The sequence below is a fragment of the Halichoeres trimaculatus genome, unplaced genomic scaffold (genome assembly GCF_033239565.1).
Source record: "Halichoeres trimaculatus isolate MK-OKI-2021-1 unplaced genomic scaffold, fHalTri1.1 fHalTri1_scaffold_20, whole genome shotgun sequence".
NCBI lineage: Eukaryota > Metazoa > Chordata > Actinopteri > Labriformes > Labridae > Halichoeres > Halichoeres trimaculatus.
In genome coordinates, this window is record NW_027437198.1 from 10,888,809 (window position 1) to 10,911,052 (window position 22,244).

The 22,244-nt window shown below is 41.3% G+C and overlaps 3 protein-coding genes across 6 annotated transcripts in view; all 3 read left to right on the forward strand.

Moving 5' to 3' along the window:
* LOC141809634 (CASK interacting protein 2) overlaps window positions 1-2,366 on the forward strand; it is a 55,951-nt gene extending 53,585 nt beyond the window's left edge. For all 4 annotated transcript variants that reach the window (XM_074696744.1, XM_074696745.1, XM_074696746.1 and 1 more), the window contains one exon: window positions 70-2,366. In XM_074696744.1, the coding sequence (XP_074552845.1) occupies window positions 70-166 (97 nt within the window). In that variant the 3' untranslated portion in view covers window positions 167-2,366. The remainder of the gene's footprint in view (window positions 1-69) is intronic.
* Window positions 2,367-2,934: 568 nt separating this feature from the next.
* flii (FLII actin remodeling protein) lies at window positions 2,935-14,861 on the forward strand. Its single transcript, XM_074696877.1, has 31 exons — window positions 2,935-3,094; window positions 4,658-4,768; window positions 5,394-5,465; window positions 5,589-5,669; window positions 5,977-6,224; window positions 6,350-6,453; window positions 6,565-6,740; window positions 6,818-6,975; window positions 7,293-7,377; window positions 7,642-7,789; window positions 7,909-8,039; window positions 8,140-8,247; window positions 8,327-8,431; window positions 8,514-8,693; window positions 9,015-9,097; window positions 9,325-9,399; window positions 9,520-9,603; window positions 9,735-9,906; window positions 9,994-10,101; window positions 10,188-10,379; window positions 10,464-10,562; window positions 10,654-10,743; window positions 10,821-10,960; window positions 11,050-11,287; window positions 11,384-11,538; window positions 11,638-11,698; window positions 11,809-11,937; window positions 12,830-12,936; window positions 13,022-13,127; window positions 13,215-13,280; window positions 13,373-14,861. The coding sequence occupies exons 1-31, from the start codon at window positions 3,032-3,034 to the stop codon at window positions 13,505-13,507; spliced, it is 3,810 nt and encodes a 1,269-aa protein (XP_074552978.1). The 5' UTR covers window positions 2,935-3,031; the 3' UTR covers window positions 13,508-14,861.
* An 811-nt stretch (window positions 14,862-15,672) lies between these two features.
* On the forward strand, window positions 15,673-19,166 carry desi1a (desumoylating isopeptidase 1a). The gene is made up of 6 exons (XM_074695830.1): window positions 15,673-15,879; window positions 16,180-16,201; window positions 16,483-16,552; window positions 17,746-17,855; window positions 17,955-18,077; window positions 18,185-19,166. The coding sequence occupies exons 1-6, from the start codon at window positions 15,789-15,791 to the stop codon at window positions 18,273-18,275; spliced, it is 507 nt and encodes a 168-aa protein (XP_074551931.1). The 5' UTR covers window positions 15,673-15,788; the 3' UTR covers window positions 18,276-19,166.
* Window positions 19,167-22,244: the final 3,078 nt, after the last annotated feature.

The window sequence follows — 22,244 nt, forward strand, 5'->3', positions numbered from 1 at the left end:
AAGGGACACCTCTTGGTTGGATCTAAATGCTTTATACTAATTTCTACTGTTTGTCTGTTTTCTTTTTAGTGTTTCAAACTCAGTGAAGTCAGCAGGGACCATTCTGGACGACATTGGCAACATGTTCGACGACCTCGCCGACCAACTGGACGCCATGCTGGAATGAGGACTTTAGCTAAAAGAAACTTTTTACTCAAAGCTCAGGAAGTGAACCAGAGAAAGAGACAGAGGAGGACTGACGGAGACATTTCACCCTTCCACTATGAACTACACAAAGGAGGAAGCAAAGTTTAAACACCAGCACTTAATCTCCTTTCCTCAACAAACTCCTCGGCTCGATTCTAACAGACAGCTGAATCCGTTTGAAAAAACAGATTCCTTTTTTTAACCTTTTTATTGCTCGTGTTGTCGTGTCTTATCGAACATGAACCAAACAGAGACACTAAAGTTGGACCAGCGTTGTGTTTTCAGCCCACTGTGAGGCAGATTATCATGAAACTTGTTATACACTAATATTGTAACATGAAGTTTTATCTTTATGACGGTGTAAAGAGTTCTGCTAAGTACTGTTAGTCGCTGAAAGAATCTACAAGTCTCCTTTAAGCATTTGTTTCTTATGAATTAAGACATTGAAAATCACCTATTTATTTTGTATCCTGTTAAATTGTACTTTTAACATTAACTTCTTTCATTATGAGTTTGCTTTAAAAATACAGGTAAACCTCAAACTCACTGTGTAATACATGAACTGTTTATAAAAAATGGATGAAACCATGTTGGTTCATGGACAACTGAACACCTTTTTACAGGACTTCTTCCAAGTGGTGTGGTCGCCCCCTGCTGGCCATTAAGAAGGGTGTAAAACTAGGAGCATCAATCTACTTTTTATACTCAGTTATTTGCATGTAACCAGAGTAAACATCCTTTAAAAAAAAACTGTCCACATAAAGGTGGGCAGTTCTGTCTTCAAGTGATATACCTGATTTAAAAAAAATAGAGGTCAACGTAAACTGAAAGTTATGGCAGCAAAAATTAAATGACTGTCAGTTTAAAAACTCACCTTAAAAAAAGGCCCTCCAAATGTTGTTTTGATGTTTTGGAGTAATTGGCAGCTATGGGAGGATTTAAAAGCAATTTAACGAAAATCAAAACAAGCAAAAAGTATCTCACTAAATCAGTGTTTGCTCGAGTTACTTTATTTTTCAAACAAATTTAAGTTAGACACTCAAAACACTTATACTATTAAAGCTACCACTGTAATTTCAGTAATCGGTTTAGGATAATCAAGACTTATCAACTCTTTCCAATTATTCCTAAACCAAGTTGTCATATTAGTTGTTTCCAGATTCTTCAGTGTGCTGCTTTATTTTCATTTATGACAGCGAATGAAAAGTCCTTCATTTATGGATTGTGCTTGACCACGAAAGGACTTGAAGATGTCACTTTAGGTCAAGGATTTTTGGACCAGTTCATATTTCAAAGACAGAAATACAGCTCAATTAACTAAAAAATAAACTGCATATCAAACAAATGTAATAACATCATCCCTGTTAAGATTAACATGTTATATTGTGACCAGTTGTTTTTGTTTATTTTTAATGAGGACTCTTACATGTGGAACAGAGCCTGGACTGTCTGGTTTCACTATGTCCAACCATTTCAAATTTTATCTTTGTAATATTTAAAAAAAAAAATCTATTTTATACAAAGTGATCTTAACCATGTGTAGTTATTCTTTCATTCAGCTTGGCTTGGTGTGTGTCTGTGTTTTAAAACTGCTAATGAAGCTACAACAAACATGTTCAAGTGTTGTTGATAGAAAGGGAAGAGACGCATGTGGAGTCTCTGCGTGTGTGTGATATACAAACTATTTTCTGATATCCATTTTAGTCAAATTAGTATTTAAATTAGACTTATCTAAATATGTATATTGTACACTAGAGGTATATACAGGTGCAGATATTCAACCAAAGTCTTTGTACAGATTCTCCTCAGATATTTTCACAAATGTTTCTTTCTTTTTCCTTCTTTTCTTTTTTTCTTTTTTTTACGAAAATAGCAGAATTATCTGTTTTTCTGTTAACTGTAAAAGGTTTATGAACTGTTATATTGTCGTGCAGCTTGCAGCATATGATAAAACATAATGTAAAGCATGGCATAGCTCTATCTGAACCTTTAAAACTGTTAACCCAAATGTGTGTGTGTCGTTTTGTCATGTGACTGTGGGTAAATGAGACACTGTGTTTTTTCTTTTTTCTCATGTCTGAGTCTCAGGAAAACCCTCCTGACAGATCACATTAGCTCCTCTATGTTATAAAGCAATAAAGGACTTAAGAAAAATAAAATAAATGAAATTAAAAAACTAATTCTTATGTCGTTTATTAATGTACCACTCAGCCCAGCTAATGGCAGCAGAGACAGAAAGGACGCCAGTTTGCTGCTTGTAAATCGCATCCAGAATTGTAACTAGGAATATCAAAATTGGCCGCGTCTTAGGAAAATTATTCATAAAATGTACAAGATCATTTTAAACAGGTTTTCCTATGTGTCTGTGTACCAATGCTGTTATCCTCAGTGGGTGGGGGAGGTTAGACAGTCAGGATGGTGGGGTTCACAGACCTTAACAACTGCTTTAGGGAGCATTAAGTATTCAAAAGTCTTCAGGCAAGATTTAACCATGAATATTCAGCATAGTTTGGATGGATTTTTGGCAGAAAGAGGTTGGTGGAAGACGAGAAAATGTAGAGCATACTATTACGCTGATATCAACATGCTGCTGAGACGGAGCAGCTGCAGGACGTAGTTGTAGTAGGGGGGATAAAATATATTCAGGAAGGCGCCCCGAGTATTGCGTATCAGTAATTTAATGCTGCCTGTACAGCAGGGGGCAGTATGCACCTCAAAGTTGTTTGCGCTCCGTCATTAGTCCAGAGAAGAAGAGGAGCAGCCTCCTGCCCTGCTACAGCCTCCCCCTTCTCTGCTCCTGGACCAAAATAGTGAGTTGAGGCTCAGCTGCTGACATCAACCAGAAATGGCTGCCACCGGAGTTCTCCCCTTCATAAGGGGGGTAGACCTCAGTGGAAACGACTTCAAAGTAAGGATTTTAGTCTCCAGTCGTTGATTTTATACCATTCGCTAATGAAAAACCGACACATTTAGCTCCTTTGCTAAAGCTAATCCAGGTTAGACACAGAGAGTCAGATTAGCTCAGTGCTGTTAGCATTGGGCGTTAGCCAGTTGTCAGATTTCTTGACATGAACCAAGTAGCAGCCTAGCCTCCGCTAAAAGCCTGCTGTTTACAGAAACATATCAAGCGGTTATGGGTTTAAAAATGTTACGTGTGAACTCGCAATACATAACACAATCTTCAGTGTAGTTTTTGGACATTATTTAGATTATTTCGTACGTCACGCTGGCTACCGAGCTAGTTTAGCTTCAGTGTTGGCTAACTTTGTCTGAGTCAGAAGCACAATCAGGGGCGGATCTAGACTTTGTGTTTTTCTTTTTTCTTTTTGTCTAGGGTGGCCTAACAGGGTCACTGACTCATGCAGGGTTGGTAGGAACACATGTATGAATAAAAATCCTAATTTTCTATCTCTTCTAATGCAAAAACTGACATTATGTACCGTATGGTAACTGTAAAAAAGTAACACAAGAGAAGGCAAAAAATAAACTAGCGGTTGTTTCTTTAAAGTAGTGTCATTTTTCTTTTCTTGTTGTGAAAATAAATATTGAGACAGAATGTTTTTGTGTGGTTGAGTAATCCCAGGATGATGCCACAGGCTGTGCTGAACAGGTTGTTCAAAAAAAGTTGCTTGAGAGTTACATTGCATGCAAGGTTTGCTCAATTTATGACATCACTAATTGCTGAATCTCATTAAAAGAAGGAAATAAACAAATTTAATATAATCCAGTCTTTTTCAGTCAGATCTAGGGACTTAAACATACATCCATGTATCATAATTAATTATTGTAATAAGAGAAACAGTGGTTCAATTAAGGAGGGCAACTTAAACAGAGACCTAAAGTAGTGTTATTGAAGACACCAGCCAAGATAGGCAAAGAGTGCTTTTGCTGATGATCATATAAAGTTGCTGCAAAGTGATCAAAAGCACCATAAAGTCTGAAAATGGGAACAGTATCTGTTTCTAAGGACTGTAAATTGCAGCTAACCCCCTGCTGCACACCTGCTGGCTGTCATAAATCAAAGCTAGAAAATGCTTTCATCTTGAAATAATGTAATTAGCTGACATACTAGAGGCTGTTTGCTGTCCTGCTCGTTGAATTCATCCAACTTTGTGGGCTTAGTTTGCTAGAATGGAAAGCAGCCTGTCTTGCAGCAGTAACATCTTGCGTCATCAGGCTTGTATTTGAGGTATGTGTTCTTATCGTGAGCTACATGTTGGGGTAAAGTGGTTCAAACAAAAAGGTGAGATAGCCATATTAGTCTGTCAGACTGATGATAAAGGTCTAAATGCAGCTGACATTTGAATGACATCATCTCACCAGCCAAAACCAGTAGAAAAAAAGTGAAATGCTTTATTTTCTGCTTTAGCATTCAAAGGCAAACTTCTGTCTTCCACTTTCAAAAACACAAGGTGGCAAATTATGACCTCTTCTTTGTCCTCATCCCTCTTCTGTCTTTCTGTCCTCACAGGGTGGGTACTTCCCTGAGCATGTCAAGTCTATGAGCAGCCTGCGATGGCTGAAACTGAACAGGACTGGACTGTGTTACCTCCCAGAGGAGCTGGCCTCTCTGCAGAAACTGGTGAGATGATTTACTTCCACTTGTATAGATAGGAGCTTATCCTCACTCGTGTGAATATGGAGCCTCTCATTAAAATCTGTATCTGTCACCAAAAGCAGCTTTGCTCTACATATCTCTTCTTTCTCATTTTGCCTGATTCTTTGTGTGAATAATAGTTTGATTTATCACAAAGGAAGTGAGACTGTTATATTTGTCAGTGATAGTTAACTGTAGTCATGTTAAATCATCAGCTCTAGATTAGTGTTTCCCTGTTTTAAGTCTTAGTCTCGTCAATCTCTGAGTCAAAGCTTTTTAATCTTGATATGTGGGGAACTGACATCAGCTGATTAAGGACACGCGTTACTTCAGCCATCAGAATCTCTGATTGGGTTAGCTCTACTAAACCTCTAAAGCTGTATTCAGACTGAGGATGAGCTGTGCTAACATGCTTGATCTTCCCAGGTGTGATAAATAAGATTAGTCTGTTATCGTTGGCGGGGAGTCGGTGTGTCTGGGGTTTGTTTACCCGCAGTATACCTTGATTTTATCAAGTGAGAACAAACTCTTCCTGCGTTAGTTGAGGGATGATGACTTAGTTTTTTATGGGTGTTTCTGCAAATCAAGCATGTTTGTTTTCTGTCTTTAGGAGCATCTTTCAGTGAGTCACAACAGTCTGACCACCTTACATGGAGAACTGTCCAGCTTGCCCAACCTACGGGTAACAAAAACACTCACACACAAAGCACATCTTACTTTTAAAGTTCATAGAAAGTCAGTGTACTGATCTGCTCTGACTTGAACCAGTGATATAATCGTGTCTTAAATGTATTTCACTCTGTAGGCGGTGGTAGCCAGAGCCAACAACCTGAAGAACTCTGGAGTACCAGATGACATCTTCCAGCTGGATGACCTCTCTGTGCTGGTGAGTAATAAAGCCCACACTCCAAGTCAGAGTCAGATTATAATCATTGTTTATAAATAGATTTACACGTGTGACAGAAGCAGGAAACAAATAAAACAGCAGCTCTCAAACTGTGGAGTAACTTGAATGGAATCAAAAAACAGAGATGTATCATATTTCAGCATCCAGCTTCACACCCACAAACGTCCCTCTCTCTGGATAACTGTGATACTTCACTCTTCCAAAAATAACTCTGGCATCCAGATGGTGTTTACAACAAAAACAGGATTGTGTTTTTCCAACATGAGTCTTGTTTTCCTTCCTCCAGGACCTGAGCTACAACCAGCTGACGGAGATCCCCCGGGACCTGGAGAACAGCAAAAACATGCTGGTGCTGAATCTGAGCCACAACGGCATCGACGCCATCCCCAACCAGCTGTTCATAAACCTGACAGACCTGCTGTATCTGGACCTGAGCGACAACAAGCTGGACAGCCTGCCGCCGCAGATGAGACGCCTGGTTCACCTGCAAACGCTCATTCTGAACAACAACCCTTTGATGCACGCCCAGTTACGGTAAAATACACAAGGTCGTCGTCAGAACACAGACCTGGAGGTTCTGATGTTTTATATTGTTTTAAAAAACAGAAATGTTTCAATTTAGAGCAGTTTTGATTCTGTCTTTGTGTTTGTCTGAGCAGCCAGCTGCCAGCCATGGTGGCGTTGCAGACCCTCCACCTGAGGAACACACAGAGGACCCAGAGCAACATGCCCACCAGCCTGGAGGGTCTGACACATTTAGCAGGTAACACACACACACACACACACTCCTGTTTAGTGACCTGCACGCCTCGATTATATCCTCCTGCTCCTGCCTGTTGTCGTGTAAACCCTCTGTCTCTCCTGTCCTTCCCAGATGTTGACCTCTCCTGTAACGACCTGACCCGGGTCCCGGAGTGCCTCTACTCCCTGGGCAGTTTGAAGCGACTCAACCTGAGCAGTAATCAGATCTCAGAGCTGTCTCTCTGCATCGACCAGTGGACTCAGCTGGAGACGCTGAACCTGAGTCGCAACCAGCTCACCTCTCTGCCTGTAAGGAAGAAGAAATAAAGAGTTTAAAAAGCATTTTTATCAACGTATTAAAGTTTTACGTTGGTCTGTCTCTCCAGTCTGCCATCTGTAAGCTGTCCAAACTGAAGAAGCTGTACGTGAACTCAAATAAACTGGACTTTGATGGAGTTCCACCTGGAGTGGGGAAGCTGTCCAGCCTCACTGAGTTCATGGCTGCTAACAACAACCTCGAACTTATTCCTGAGGGACTCTGCAGGTGAGATGAGCACAGAGCTGTTACTAAAAGTTGGCGCTTTTGCTGATTTTAATTTTTTTGAGATATGCCCTGAATACTTGAAGGCTTTTTTTTTCTAAATTGTTTTTTGGAGTATTTTCAGTTATTTGGAAAATGTGAAGTAGAGAAAGAGGAAAGACGTGGTAAAAGGTTTTGGCAAATTTTGTATTTTAATCCGTGTAGCTCCAGTTTTTTTCTCTTTACTGATTCTGCCTTATACAGTTTACCCTAAAAATTAAGAAGCTGATAGATTAGATTGTTTGATACATTTTTGTGTGATTTTGTGATTCTTTTTTTAGGTGTGGAAAGCTGAAAAAGTTGGTGCTGAATAAAAATCGCCTGGTCACGCTGCCCGAGGCCATCCACTTCTTAACTGATTTAGAGGTAATCTGTTATTACCGGACTCCTAACAGTTTTTAGAAACACATAATGATGGATTAATCTGAGCTTGATACGTTTGTAAAAGTGTCAGAAAAGAAGATTAAATCTGTAACTTCCGGTGGACTGGAGAGAGAACTTTTGAAAATTGTACTTTACTTAAGATTTAAAACAAATGTCATATTTTTGAAATGAAGTCTGAGACTGCTCTGATGTTGAGAATTTGCTCATAGACTTTACTCAAAGCATGTGTGATGGATCTCTGTGTAGGTTCTGGATGTGCGCGAGAACCCAAACCTGGTGATGCCCCCTAAACCTGTAGACAGAGCAGCTGAGTGGTACAACATCGACTTCTCTTTGCAGAACCAGCTCCGGCTGGCTGGGGCCTCGCCTGCCACTGTGGCTGCTGCTGGAGGAGGTGAGCAGGACTCTGTCAAGGGATTGTTGTGAATAGTATTTTTGGATTTTAATGGGAGAAATCTGGGAAAATAGAGCAGCTGATGTGTGGAATACGTGCGTGTGCGTGTTTTTGTGTAGGAGCTAGTCCCAGAGATCCCCTGGCGAGGAAGATGAGGCTGAGGAGGAGGAAGGACTGCTCTCAGGACGATCAGGCAAAACAGGTGCTGAAGGGCATGAGCGACGTTGCACAGGAGAAGAAAAACATGGAGGTGAGGAAGAAATAAGAAAAGATAGAAGCCTGCTCAGGCCACAGGATGACACAGACACACAACAGAGTTTCTTCTACTGACCAATCTGATCATTTCACAGGAAAACGGAGATCTGAAGTATGGGGACTTAAAGATCCGGCGCTGGGACAAAAGTCTGGAGAAACCTCAGCTGGACTACTCTGAGTTCTTCATGGACGACGCGGGACAGGTACTGTGTCTCTTTCTGTTGAATTCATCATTTTTTAAAGAGCACCCTGGTACGACTCGTCTTTGTCTCTGTCCTGCAGGTTCCAGGTGTCACAGTTTGGCAGATAGAGAACTTTATTCCCATCCAAGTGGATGAAGCTTTGCAAGGGAAGTTCTACGAGGCAGATTGCTACATCGTCCTCAAGGTAAATCACCAAATCTTACAGTGTTTACTGAAGAGACACATTATAGACTGAGACCCATAACTTATCGAACACTCTTCTGTAGACCTACCTGGATGACAACGGTGCACTGAGCTGGCAGATCTATTACTGGATCGGACAGGATGCCACTTTGGACAAGAAGGCGGGCTCAGCCATCCACGCCGTGAACCTCAGAAACTTCCTGGGAGCTGAGTGCAGGACGATACGGGAGGAGATGGGGGATGAGAGCGAGGAGTTCAGTGCTGTGCGTAGAAACCTGATTACGACTTAAATGCATTTCTCTTAAACCGTTTTTGAATCTCATTACACCAACAGATTTCTTTATTTACGACACAAGCATCCACACAAGCTCCAACACCGTCTGAAAGATTTACCTTATTGTGACTCATGTTCCTTCTTTCAGTTTGTCTTTTATTCTTCTTAAATTTTATGTAACACACACAAAAATTAAAAACAGCTTTACAGAGAGGAAACGTTTACACTTACAGCTTATTTTGCGTCACACCTGTATGGATGATAAACCTTATTGTGCTGCTGTGGCGGACTCTTCTCCTTGTGTGTTCAGGTGTTCAACAATGAGATCTCCTACATTGAGGGAGGAACAGCCAGTGGCTTCTACACCGTGGAGGACACACACTACTCTGTCAGGTAGGCTGGAAGGAACTTTTGAAAATTAAATTTTGCGCAAGTTCCTGATTTTGTAAAAAAAGAAGAGTTCAGCTGAAGTAAACTCCCCATTGCCACTTTTTGCAAGTTTCTTATGAGAAAAATCGAATCATTCTGGAGTTTAAACGTGTTTCTTCACTGCTTCAGTTAATCGTGAACTCTGTGCCAGGTGAACTTTTTTTAATGCTGGATCCTTTGGTGTTTTTCAGGTTGTACAGAGTTTATGGGAAGAAAAACATCCGTCTGGAGTCTGTTCCTTTGAAGGGTTCCTCCCTGGACCCTCGGTAACTCTCTTTCATCCTCTTCTCACATCACTCCTCTCAGTTTGACATCAACACTGCACTTTCTGTCAACCAGCGCTGAGTGTCACTGAGTTTAAAATGTTTACTCTTTCTTTCCTTCAGTTTCGTCTTCCTGTTGGACACAGGCCTGGAAATCTTCGTCTGGAGAGGAGCCAACGCCACGCTGAGCGCCACCACAAAGGCGAGGTGAGACACAAATCACGAGCTAACGCAAACATTCCCGCCACGTGTTTGGAAAATCCACCGTGAGACACTTTGATCGCTGATTTCAGCCCATAAACGGAGAGATGTAAAGCTGGTTTCGTTCCAATTTTCAGGTTGTTTGCAGAAAAGATAAACAAAAACGAGCGTAAGGGGAAAGCGGAGATCACCACCCTCATGCAGAAGCAAGAGCCTCCAGAGTTCTGGGAAACTCTGGGTGGACAACCAGAGGAGATCAAGAAGCACGTACCAGATGATTTCTCTCCAATTAGACCCAAACTGTACAAGGTGAGGAGAAATCATTCAGTTTTCAGCGTGTAGGTGCTCAGAGTGTTGTAGGATGTGTGTGGGATTTACTTTCGCTCTGTTTCATAGGTCGGCTTGGGCCTCGGTTACCTGGAGCTGCCGCAGATTAACTACAAGCTGTCAGTCGAGCACAAAGACCACAAGATCAAACTGGACACCCTGCCAGAGCTGAGACTGGTACGTTCACCGGATGACAACACTCAGAAAAAGCCACGTTAACCACTCTCACTGAGCGTCTTGTCTGACTCCACCCCTCTCTGCAGCTGCAGTCGCTCCTGGACACGAAGGGCGTGTACATCCTGGACTGCTGGTCAGACGTCTTCATCTGGATCGGGAGGAAGTCGCCTCGTCTTGTGCGAGCAGCAGCGTTGAAACTGGGTCAAGAGATCTGCTCCATGCTGCACCGGCCCAAACACGCCTGCGTCACTCGAAACCTGGAGGGCACCGAATGTCAGGTAACAGAAACACCAAAGATACACATCCTGTTTCTTAACTTGAGGAGAAACGTTGCAAACATGATACTGATTCTTTCTCTCCAGGTGTTTAAATCCAAGTTCAAGAACTGGGACGACGTCTTGAAGGTGGACTACACCCGAGCAGCTGAGACCGTCCAGCAGAACGACAACCTGCAGGGCAAGGTCAGACGCACAGACGTGTTTGTTTGATGCCTCCATGTGACATCAGACCTTCTTCTGTTTAAGTCTGATTCAATCCCCGCTCTCCTCTCAGGTGAAGAAAGACGCGGAGCAGAAAGATCAGATGAAGGCAGACCTCACAGCTCTCTTCCTGCCCAGACAGCCTGCCATGGCTCTCACTGAGGTACCATCTGACTCCTTTATCCTGATTAAAACTCTTCTCTTTGCCTCTGCTCTGACATGTTTATGTCTTCTCTTCAGGCCGAGCAGCTGATGGAGGAGTGGAATGAAGACCTCGATGGTATGGAGGGTTTCGTGTTGGAAGGAAAGAAGTTTGCCCGGCTGCCAGAGGAGGAGTTCGGACACTTCCACACTCAGGACTGCTACGTCTTCCTCTGCAGGTAAGAATGTCTGAAGCAGATCAAGAGAGTCACACAAACCTGAACCCACTCCCGTCACAGTGAGTCTCACTGTCGTCCTGTTCACTCAGGTACTGGGTCCCTGTGGAGTACGAGGACGATCAGAAGGAGAAGAAGGAGGGTGAAGAAGGTGAAGGAGGTGAAGGACGAGGATCAGCAGCAGAGGACGATGAAGACAAACAGCCCGAGGAGGACTTCCAGTGTGTGGTGTACTTCTGGCAGGGCAGGCAGGCCTCCAACATGGGCTGGCTCACCTTTACCTTCTCCCTGCAGAAGAAGTTTGAAAGTCTTTTCCCAGGAAAACTGAAGGTAACGTGACTTTTTCAGACAAAGGATCAGAACCTTGTGTGCCTCGTGTGCTTGTCACAGCTTTGATTTAAAATCTTCTCGTGTCTTTTTTTTCAGGTTGTTCGAATGACTCAGCAGCAGGAGAACCTGAAGTTCCTGTCTCATTTCAAGAGAAAGTTCATCATCCACAAAGGGAAGAGGAAACAGAAGACAGACTCTGCTCAGCCCTCACTCTACCACATACGCACTAACGGCAGCGCACTTTGCACCAGGTAGACATCAAACTTTAATCAGATTAATGCACCGAAACTTAGCTTTCAAACCTCTTTTACCTTTTTCTGTGTCATTTTAACCTTCAATCTCTTCTTTAGGACGATCCAGATCGGGACAGATTCAAGCAACCTCAACTCAGAGTTCTGCTTCATTCTCAAGGTCGGGATTTATTTTGATCCTAAACTCTTCCAGAGACGCCTCCTGTGTCTTCTTTCGTGTTACATTTCAGTTAAGATGAATAACTCCGATGTGTGTGACTCTGTTTATAGGTACCATTTGAGAGCACAGACAATCAGGGTATCGTTTACACCTGGGTGGGCCGAGCCGCCGACCCAGACGAGGCCAAACTGGCCGAGGACATCATGAACAGCATGTTTGACGACACGTACAGCAAACAGGTAATCACACAGCCCATGGAATCAAAAATCAGTTCCTGTTGAGAATCAATAAGAAATGTTTCAATTCCTTGATACCGTTTGCTTTTGAGCACAACGATTCCCCTATCCACTTTTTGCACTATGCGGAGCTGCCGGATCTTATGACAACTAGTCTGCCAGCTATCTTAGCTTAGCAATTAGATAACGTTTCCTAAGAAAAGTTTGATTCACGATTTACCGCTTAAAGTTTTACTGAAGAAGATAAAGAAAATAGCCCTAGCTTGATGCTAAGGTATGCAGGAAATTTCATTGATATGCTAGCGGTTAGCATACATCGGTATAACTTCAGCTTCAGAATAGAATTTTCATCACAAGGAGACATATCTCAATTACGCTTTGTAAAAACTACTGAAAACGCCAAATGTCAAAATACTCAAAGGCAAATGGGGATAAAAAGGTATGTGCAGTCTCATGGCTGCTTTCATAACAATGGCAAGGTTCCAAACAACTTAAAATAATGCTATAACCATTTCCAGACACTAGTTGGCCTACTTGAGTCAATATATAACAAAACAGTAAATCAACACCAGGATGTGCAATTTTTACTCATTTCTGTGAATTTATGCCCAGAAATATCCAGATCCAGTGACCAAATACATATTATTTCACTTATAAATTCAGTTTAATACTGTTGGCCCAGAAAACCTGTGAAGCTTCTTTTTGTACAGAGAAAATTCACAGGAGGAACTGAGAAAGAATCGATAAAGAATCGGATTGTTATAAATAAAATCTTATCAATACCCATCCCTCATAGTATCGTAGTATCCTGCAGTGAAAACAATCTGTATTGCTAATATTACAGCATTCCACGCCCCCTGCTGGTCACTGATTTGTTCTCTTTGTTTATCTGCAGGTAATTAACGAGGGGGAGGAGCCTGAGAACTTCTTCTGGGTAGGGATTGGTTCTCAGAAGGAGTACGATGAAGATGCTGATTATATGAAACACGCTCGACTCTTTAGGTGAGACAACATTTCATTATTTAAAAGTATTTGTCGAACTGTCTGCTGTGGCTTTGCACTCACCCTCCTCATCCTCCTGTCTCAGGTGTTCCAACGAGAAAGGTTATTTCTCCGTGTCAGAGAAGTGCTCCGACTTCTGTCAGGACGATCTGGCGGATGATGACATCATGTTGCTAGACAACGGCAATGAGGTGAGAATGAATCCCAGATTTGATGAAATGTCTGTGATGAATTCATGTGACTGTTTCTCATTCTCCTCCTCTCTGACTCTGCCTCAGGTGTACATGTGGGTTGGTACTCAGACAAGCCAGGTGGAGATCAAACTCAGCCTCAAAGCCTGCCAGGTGAGGAAGAAACTGTGAGGAGTTATTTCATCTTGAACAACAGGTGGAGGAGTTTGTGCTCTAACCTGTCTCCCCCTCTTCCTCCTCTGCAGGTTTACATCCAGCACATGCGCTCCAAGCACCCCGAGCACCCACGGAAGCTTCGACTGGTGCGGAAGGGAAACGAGCCGCACTGCTTCACACGCTGCTTCCACGCCTGGGGTGCTTTCAAAACTCCGCCCTCGTAGATGAACGCTTACATCCACGCACAAAACCGCTACATCAAATCTATTCGCTGCCATGTAGTTTTCTACCTGTAAGATTAAGATGATGTCTATCCCTGCCTCTCCCTAAGCCCTGATCCCCTCCCTCCCTCTATCCTGCAGCAGACTCGTACGATCGAGGCGTTGTCGTCCGGTTACTCGTCTACGAGACAAACTGCATAATCAGTTTTTTACTACAAGCTTTTTTAGCAGCAAGTCTGTTTTAATGAAAGAATATTGTTTTCAGATGAAATGGGTGGAAAGGTGTACAGAGGCTTTATAAGAACCCAGATTGGGTGCTTTCACGTGGCTTTGGCTGCATGGTCAATAGTTTTCAGACGAGGACTCGCTCCTCTTTGCTTGGTGCCATTTTGCACAGCTCATTTGAAGCAGTTTAAGGCAAATACAGTTCAGTTTTACAGTTTTCTTTCTCGTGTCTAAGGGAGTGAACAGGATTCAGCACTATACTTGTTTTTCTGAGGAATGTCGGTTTTCATATCTGTTGTTCTGTTTGCTGTTTGTGTGTGTCTGCCCCACGCGCCTTCTAAAACGGGGACTGTTTCCCTCCGACAGTCTGTGTCAGTCTCACTTCCTCTAACTTGTCCATTCACCTGATGTCTGTTCTGATCTAAGACAAAAGATACTGATTCAAATTGTCTCTGAGGAGCAAAGATGAAGCTAAATCTTTTTGGCCAAAGAAATCTGGGCAGATAACAGGGTGCAAGTTACAGGTTGTGAGACAACGCCTTGTTTGTGTTTAAATGTAAGGGCAGATATATTTATATGTGCAATCAGTAGAGCCTTGGAGATACTGAGACTACATAGAAGTGTATTCTATGTTACAGGCTGCGTTTAACTCATCAAATGTTGAAGAGAGGATGAACTAAGCTGAGGAGTTTATTTCCAAAATCAAGTCAAATTATTTTTGAAAGACTAAAGCGTGGTATTTTTGGAGCAAAACTCTTCATGTGTGATTTCATTGGGAGATCTGTTGCACCATTTGAGATAAATATCTTTACAAATATATAATAAAACTGCTGGTTCTACTGCACTTCCATCATTTGACTCATCACAGGCTGAGCAGAACTGCTGCCCTGCTTCTTGTGATAGTTTTTCCTGTTTTACACACAGGCATTGATCCAAGCAACAGATGTTTAAAATGGCTGCATCTTCTCTCATTTAACTTTATTTGTGGGGTGAATTGTATGCCTGATAGAGTGTTTGAGTCCTACATGCATATGTCCTGTATGTGTGTATATGATTATGTGCACATGCTCCTGATGCCACCTGCAGATGCTTTATTTATGTATTTTATATTAAAATAAAATGTCACATTAAACTTTCTTTGTCATTTAACATTTATCCTGTACATTGTGACTTTATCCTGTACATTGTGACTTTTGAGAGGAGCTTTGGAGTTTCCACCAAGCTGGTAAAGGATAAATAGAAAAAAAATGAAGTTTTAACCAAGTTATTGTAAACAACTGATGGACTAAAGTTAGTCAAAATCATGAAAAAACATTGAATAGGTCACAGAGCTAGAGGAAGTAATGAAGGTGTTTTCCCCTCTTTCTTTTCAAGTCAAGGTGTTTGACAAACGTTTGCTTTAGAGCTGAAGCTGCTGGAAGTGTGAAAATGGAGAAATATCTGCTGGAAGATTAAAAGTTTCTGTTTTATAGTATAAGCATTCATCAAATTTGCATTCAGTAAGTCCCACAGTCACGTTGGGGTCATGAAAATTAAAACGTCACGTAATTGCTATTTGACTTCCTTTCGACGAAAGTTTTAATTAAACATGAGTTTTGTAAGTATTGGTTGTCGAGCAACACTACTGAATATTTAATTTCTTTAAGAAACTCTCTTTAATGGAAGCCCGTTTCCGCCAGTCAAAATGAAAAAAAAAATCAAGAAAACTTGCCCTAATAAAGAAGAACTTGCCCCTGAAGTTTCTCTTTTACTGACGCGCATACCCAACAAAAATGAGTATATTTAAATTGTGTCAAGTCATTTTGAGATAACCGGGGTTAAAACTGAAAATATGCAACCTGCTGTCAAAATAAAACTTCAAAAGCCTGCAACGTCTCAATGAAACATTCAAGCTACTCGAGTGGGCTTTTATTTTGAAGGCAAACGAATCGTACTTCGTTTTGGACGTGATGACATCATCCATAGAGAACCTCCCTGTCAGCTGTGCCATTTAATATCTCTATCTGTAGCTTAGCAGAGCAAATAGAGACTTTAATTTATCTCCGTTAGGGTTTAAGTTATGGACAAGAATGCAACTCGATACAACGTACAGTTATATATTTATGACCTGTCGAGAGGAATGGCGCGAAGCCTCAGTCCCATCATGTTAGGTAAGTCCAGATAACGAAACCGTTACAGCCTGGCCTGGGGGACGAGGGGTGATAATAACTGATACCAACAGGACATTCGTTTACAGAAACACACTCTTATTTCTGCTTCAGTACACCGCAGTATCTTTTATATCACTTATTAAATTTTGGTTATTTTTTGGTATTTCAAAAAATAATACACAATGAGTCGTGACAGATTAATTCTAACGAGCGGGGGTGGGAGGTTATGTGTGCCCTGTTTGTTCGCAGGTTTACATGAAACATTTTCTTAATTTATTTTTCCCGTTTCTTTTGTTGTAGGAAAGCAACTGGAGGGTATCTGGTATGTATCACCTTTTCTGCTGCTTTAATGGCTGACTCACCTGTGACCACCTGAGTCATGTTAAATAAATCTTCTTGATCATGCAGGTGCAGGCCTGTGACCTAAATCTGGTCAATGAGCAGAAAATTAAGCCTTTTCCTATCATTTGTCATTAGTTTGTGAATATTTATGACACCAAAAGAGGCTAAAATGTTTGCATAGTGCAGAATTTGTCATTTTCTGTGATGCATTTCTACATTTTGCTTAAATGTGATTTTTTATTCTTGTGTTTTTTTTTCCAGGCATACAGCTATAGTTGCATACGGGGATGAGTTCTTCTTTGGAGGGGAGGGGATCTCTAGCTGTTCACCAGTAAGTCTGCCAAACATACTGACCCCTGCCTGTTCGTCATCAAACAAACTCATCAAGAAAAAGTGTGCAAACTTACAGTTGTTAAACCAAAACTGCTCATAGTTTGATATCTGCTATTCGGATTAACAGCACCCCAAGTGCTTGCCAATCACAAGCGTGGTGGATTGGTATTTGTGACAATGACTCAAGATGGCCTGAATTCCCCATCGCTCCATTTATTTGCAGAGCAAAAATGTTATTTTTTAAAGCTGATGTTATTAATCATTTTCCTGTTTTTCAAAAATCTATTGAAAATACTGTTGTTAGAGGCATTGCTTCTGTGTCCTGCCTGAGGAATACAGATGTAAATGAGTGAGTAGCTAACTATGGTATGCCTAGGTCGCTGTACACTGTCCCTGTCAGAATAAACTAAGTTAAGTACTTTTTCATCAAAACATGTCCCAACCAGTTGTAACTCCACCAAATTTTCCATAAAAAAAGAAGACATTTTAGTCTTCTGTTTCCTCTTCCCTTAGTGGATGATGAACTTTCTCTTGATATGAGACAGGAACTTCAGGTTCTCCTGCTGCTGAGTCATTCAGACAACCTGAAAAAGTAAAACACAAGAAGACTATTTTAAACTGAAGCTGTGACAAGCACACAAGGCTCTGATCATTTGTCTGAAAGAGTGGTGATATCTTAAGTTTTTCCAGGAAAAGACTCTCAAACTTCTTCTGCAGGGAGAAGGTAAAGGTGAGCCCTGCCAGAAGTACACCACACACTGGAAGTCCTGCTCGGGCTGGCTGCATATGTGGGATGGCTCAATGTTAAGAAAAATGAAAAGTATGAGTTTTGATAAGGAAGACTTTGGTAAATGTGTGCAGTGCATGAGACTGAGCAATCTGTTCAACTAACTGTGAAAATGTAAGACATGTGAGCCAAGAATTAAAAAAACAGTATAGTATAGTATGGCGGCCTGATTTCAAATCTTGACAACTTGAATCATTATTTGAAATCTGAGATGAAGCATTTGTGAAAACCTGTGACTTGTTGACAGTCGATTTACTCATGTTTAACTCCTGAGGTTTCAGGCCGTGTCTGGGTTATAATGGTAGAAAACAACTTTTGAAAATCAGTTTTAAAACATACAGAGCAAAAAGTGCTCTAGTTATTCTGTGCACATTCAATGAGTTTACATGTGTGTGTTTTTACAGGGTGGAACGATGCTGGGACCTCCGGACACAGTGGTGGAGCTGGGAGAGACTGAAGTGTCTGAAGAGATCTTCATGGATTACCTCTCCTCCCTGGGGGAAAGCACATACAGGTGGATTTAAAACAACTTTTCCTCAATCACATGTGAAAATGTAAAAATGTCCCACAGCAGACGCAGACTGAAGCTGTTCTTTCTTTGTTTCTCCTTCAGAGGTGACAGGTATCGTCTGTTTGAGCACAACTGCAACACCTTCACCAACGAGGTGGCTCAGTTCCTGACGGGCAGGAGCATCCCCAGCTATATCACCGACCTGCCATCTGAAGTCCTCTCGACGTGAGTTTAACGACTCAGCTTCAAAACAGTCAAGATAAAATAAGGAGACATATTTAAAGAATCTAAATGCAACAGATTATAATCACATCTCTTTCTTTCCTCTGCAGACCGTTCGGACAGATCCTGCGACCCATCCTGGACTCCATCCACATCGCTCCTCCTGGGGGGAACGTCATCAATGGCGGGCGGAATATGTAACCTGAGGGAGCGGCAGAGAGTTCACAGAATCACCTTCATCGTCGTCCGTCAATCAGAGGATACTAAATACTCGTCTTTCTTTCCTCCTTCTGGTAAATAAATGACGCAGTAGCACTGGAGCTGAGGGACGTTTTGGAAGCTGTTCATGGACTGGTTATTTCTTCAAATTCATCATTTAACCATCACTTTCTGAAATCATTGGTTCAGGAACACTGTTTAAGTTTTTAGAGGGCATCAGATTTAATCTATTAACAGCTTAGTATCTGTGATAGTCTACCAGCATAGCCACATGCTAACACTTCTCTGCGGTATGAGCTGACTTAAATGAATGTTTTATTCTTAGGAATCCATCTCCAGAGAGTCAGGTGCTGCTTAACTCATTATTTATTACTCCTTCACTTCACGGGATAGAAATATTGCACATTTAACTGGTCTAGTTAAATCTAATTGCTGTCACTGAAACCACCTACAACATCAAAATACCTCTTAGACAGAAGTGTATACAGATTATTTAATATCTCTGTTCATGAGGATGCTTCTCTGCTTGTGTTTTAGTTTGATCTCACAGAGCACTTAAGGGGACATGAGCAGAATAAAAGAATCTGAGGAACAGGTTTTTATTCTGGTTCAGGACTTCCTTAGGGGCTCTGTGAAAATCTCTGCAACAAGAAACAACCTGAAACCCTTAAGTCTGATAATGACTTCATCCTTGTCTGTTTTCAGCCTGCTCTTTTTAACCTCAGTGTTATTTTCTCTTTCTCTATGTTGATCCTGTTGTCTTATTTTGTATTTTTTGCACCTTTTTAAGCTAATTCTTTGGCCATGTGTCCTTGTAAAAGAGGTTAGATTAAAATACATATGTTTATACCACAAAACCTTTTCAAGTCTGTTTTTTTGTGCAGCTTTTTAACACATTCAGCCTGAAGATATTTCTGCTCTCCTCTGTGAATACTTATACAACACTGGGTAATAATGCAGAACTTAAACAAGTTCTCTGTCCTTGGGCGTCCTTCTGCTGCAGGAAGCCCGATCCAAACAGGATTGCTGCAGTGGAAGTAAATACCCAAGAGACAGAAAGGGAGATAAAAAAATTAGACTGTGAGGCAGAAAGATAACAAATATTGTGGCAGAGAGGTTGGCTTAAAGCAAGAGATGGTGAAGAAGAGAAGTAAGAAAAACACCCGGCAGAAGAATCACTCCAGAGTGGGATAAGAAGGTGCAAAGAGAATAGAAATAAAAGATGAGAGAGGAAAACACTGGTGTTTGTGTCCTCAGACAAACTGTCAACAGGTGTATGACTCATCTTGTTTCTCGAAATCATCAAACACAAGTTCATCTTTGCTTATCTGTGAATCAGAGTTGGGTGTTTTTTTTCTGGCAGCTTTTGATAAAGTGAATCATGGTTAATTGATTCTCTGTGTGTTTGATGAGAGTATTTTACTTTGTGTATTTAGATTAACCGTGTAAGCAGTTCAACAGTGTGAGATGCTTTCATTTGTTTTCTTTGAAGGTCCCATATTCTGCTCCTTTTCTGCAGTTTAATATGGATCATTGATGTCTTCATGAAATGTTAGTAACATGTTTTGGTCCAAAAAGCCAATAAATCAAGCACAGCAGCATTGTTTCCAGGCTCTCATAGCCCCTCTGTTCAGAACGCTCTGATTTAGTGGGCGTGACCTTCATATGTAAATGAGTCACCGCTGATACCACCCCGCTCTTCAGCGTCACTGAGATCAGCACCACGAGCTCCGAGTGCACAATGTTTAGAAAACAGCAAAGCTCCTATACCGTAACATTACAGGCTAAAACAACAGGCTAACAGCAGCTAAAGTTAGCATCCTGGAGCTAACACAGAGACAGGGGGACACTGAGGAAAAGCTCTTACATCTGCTCCACAGCACACAGCATTTAAAATACTCCCATTTCCAGGGTCCGAGGTTTGTTGGTGGATGGTTGGTAATGCACCTGGATTCAGGACCAGTCTATTCGCTAGCCCTCTGTTGTACTGTCCAAAGTTGGAAAAGCAGGCGGCTGTGAAGTGACTAGCACACACATGCACAGTTTTACTGAGTGTAGCTGGTACATTTCCTTGATAAATGAGCTCAAGCCACTTTGTCTTGTCTTCTTGCAAAATGAGAAGCTTGTGCATGGAACTTGGTGGCTGTTTACAGCCAAAAACAGCCACACTCCTCTCTCCAGCAGCAGGGGAGGAGGTTCGAGTATCTGCTCCGGTGGACCAATCAGGTCAGACTTGCTTGGTTGGTCAAAAAAGGGAATCACTGACGTCTGCAAATTCCCCTAAATCCAAACAGCTCGTTTTAGGTCAGGATTTTACATGATTCACAAACACTACTAAGTACAGGTTTTGTCATTAAATATCTCATTTTGTGGGCTGGGAGGAAAGTCAGAGACCCACAGATTTAACTAAAAGACTTAATGAAGTGATTTTTGCATAATATGGGACCTTTAAAGTGTATGGGGTTGAGTTTTATAAGCAGCTGAAGAAGATGTAATTTACAGTTGACTTCTTTATTTTGTCTTCAAATTCTCCACCAGTCTGGTGAGAAGTCCCAAAGCAATTTTGACTCTAAATGTGTGAAGATGGGTGTTAAAATTGAAGAGAGAATTTTTCTTCATTAAAAAAGTTCATTGATTAAAAAGATGCATTCATCACGCAGATTGTCCAATGTGTGCCAAAGTATTCCTCTGCCTATTGGAAACGCTAACAAACGTTTTAATCTGTTCCTCACACTCAGGACGTGCCTGCTCACAATCTTTGTTTTATCATTCTACAATAATGTCATACTGACATGGATCTGTGCATCTGCTTTAAAACGCTATCAGTGTTTTTTCAATCACTCACAAACAATCTGCTTTGTTACACTCCTCCTCCCGCTGAGCTTTTCTGTCATCCATCCCTGTAATAAAGAAATGATTCCCCGCAGAGACTCTGATGGAGGCCTCGTTGTCATTTTACAGTGACTGAACGTGAACCGACCAACGGAGCATTTAAATATCCAATGCTGGGAGCATTGTGTGAGCAGAGCCAGGATTTCTGGGCTGCAGGCTGAGAGGCTGCAGAAAAACAACAACAGCAGAGCCAAGAAAACACAACACACAGAGAGTGAAAACAGTTGTTATGGAAACAGAGGATGCTGCTGCTCCATTAGGATGTGGCCCTGGAAGACTTTTTATTTATTGACACTTTATGCTCACTCTTTCTATGATGGCTCTGAGATGGTCGACAGAGCTAACAGAATGAAAAACATAAAGAAAGCAACAGTTGAAGTAAAAAATAATATATGTGGTTTAATTGTTTTTGTTTTATTTATCAAATATATACATTCTTAATAGAATAATTTTCAAATGTACATTCTGATTCATAAGTATTGGCTGTAACACAAAGGTTAATGTTGGGAAAAAATATAATGGCTAACAAGCCAGGTGAAGATGACACTGAAACCTCCCAAATGGTGCTGACATGACAAGGAAATAAATAATAACAGTAGATAGTCATGTATCAGTTATAACAACCACACTCCAAATTACAGATAACTTTAAGCCTTAATATAGTTCAAATGGATTACTTGTAAAAAAAAAAAAAAAAAAAAAAAAACACCTGTAAACTTTGATTAATGCAAAAAAGGTGAAAGGGAATGTTATTGGTTTCTGACCAGGTTGAAAAAGTTTTTAATTCTGCTGCAAAGTTTGGAGATTGAAATAAGATCTAATGGACCTGAGACTCGCTTTTAGAGCCAGCTTCTAGTGGCCATTTGAAGAACTGTAGTACTTTGAACAGCCACTACACCATCGTTTCTCTCTCCTTTAGGTGTATTCTCTGTTGAGACCGCTGGGTGTCGCTGCTGGGCTGCGTGCAGGATCACAGCTAGAGCTGTCCGTGGTGCTGACAGTGCCAAAATCTTTCTGAACAATGAAACAATTTCTTTCTTTCTTTCTTTCTTTCTTTCT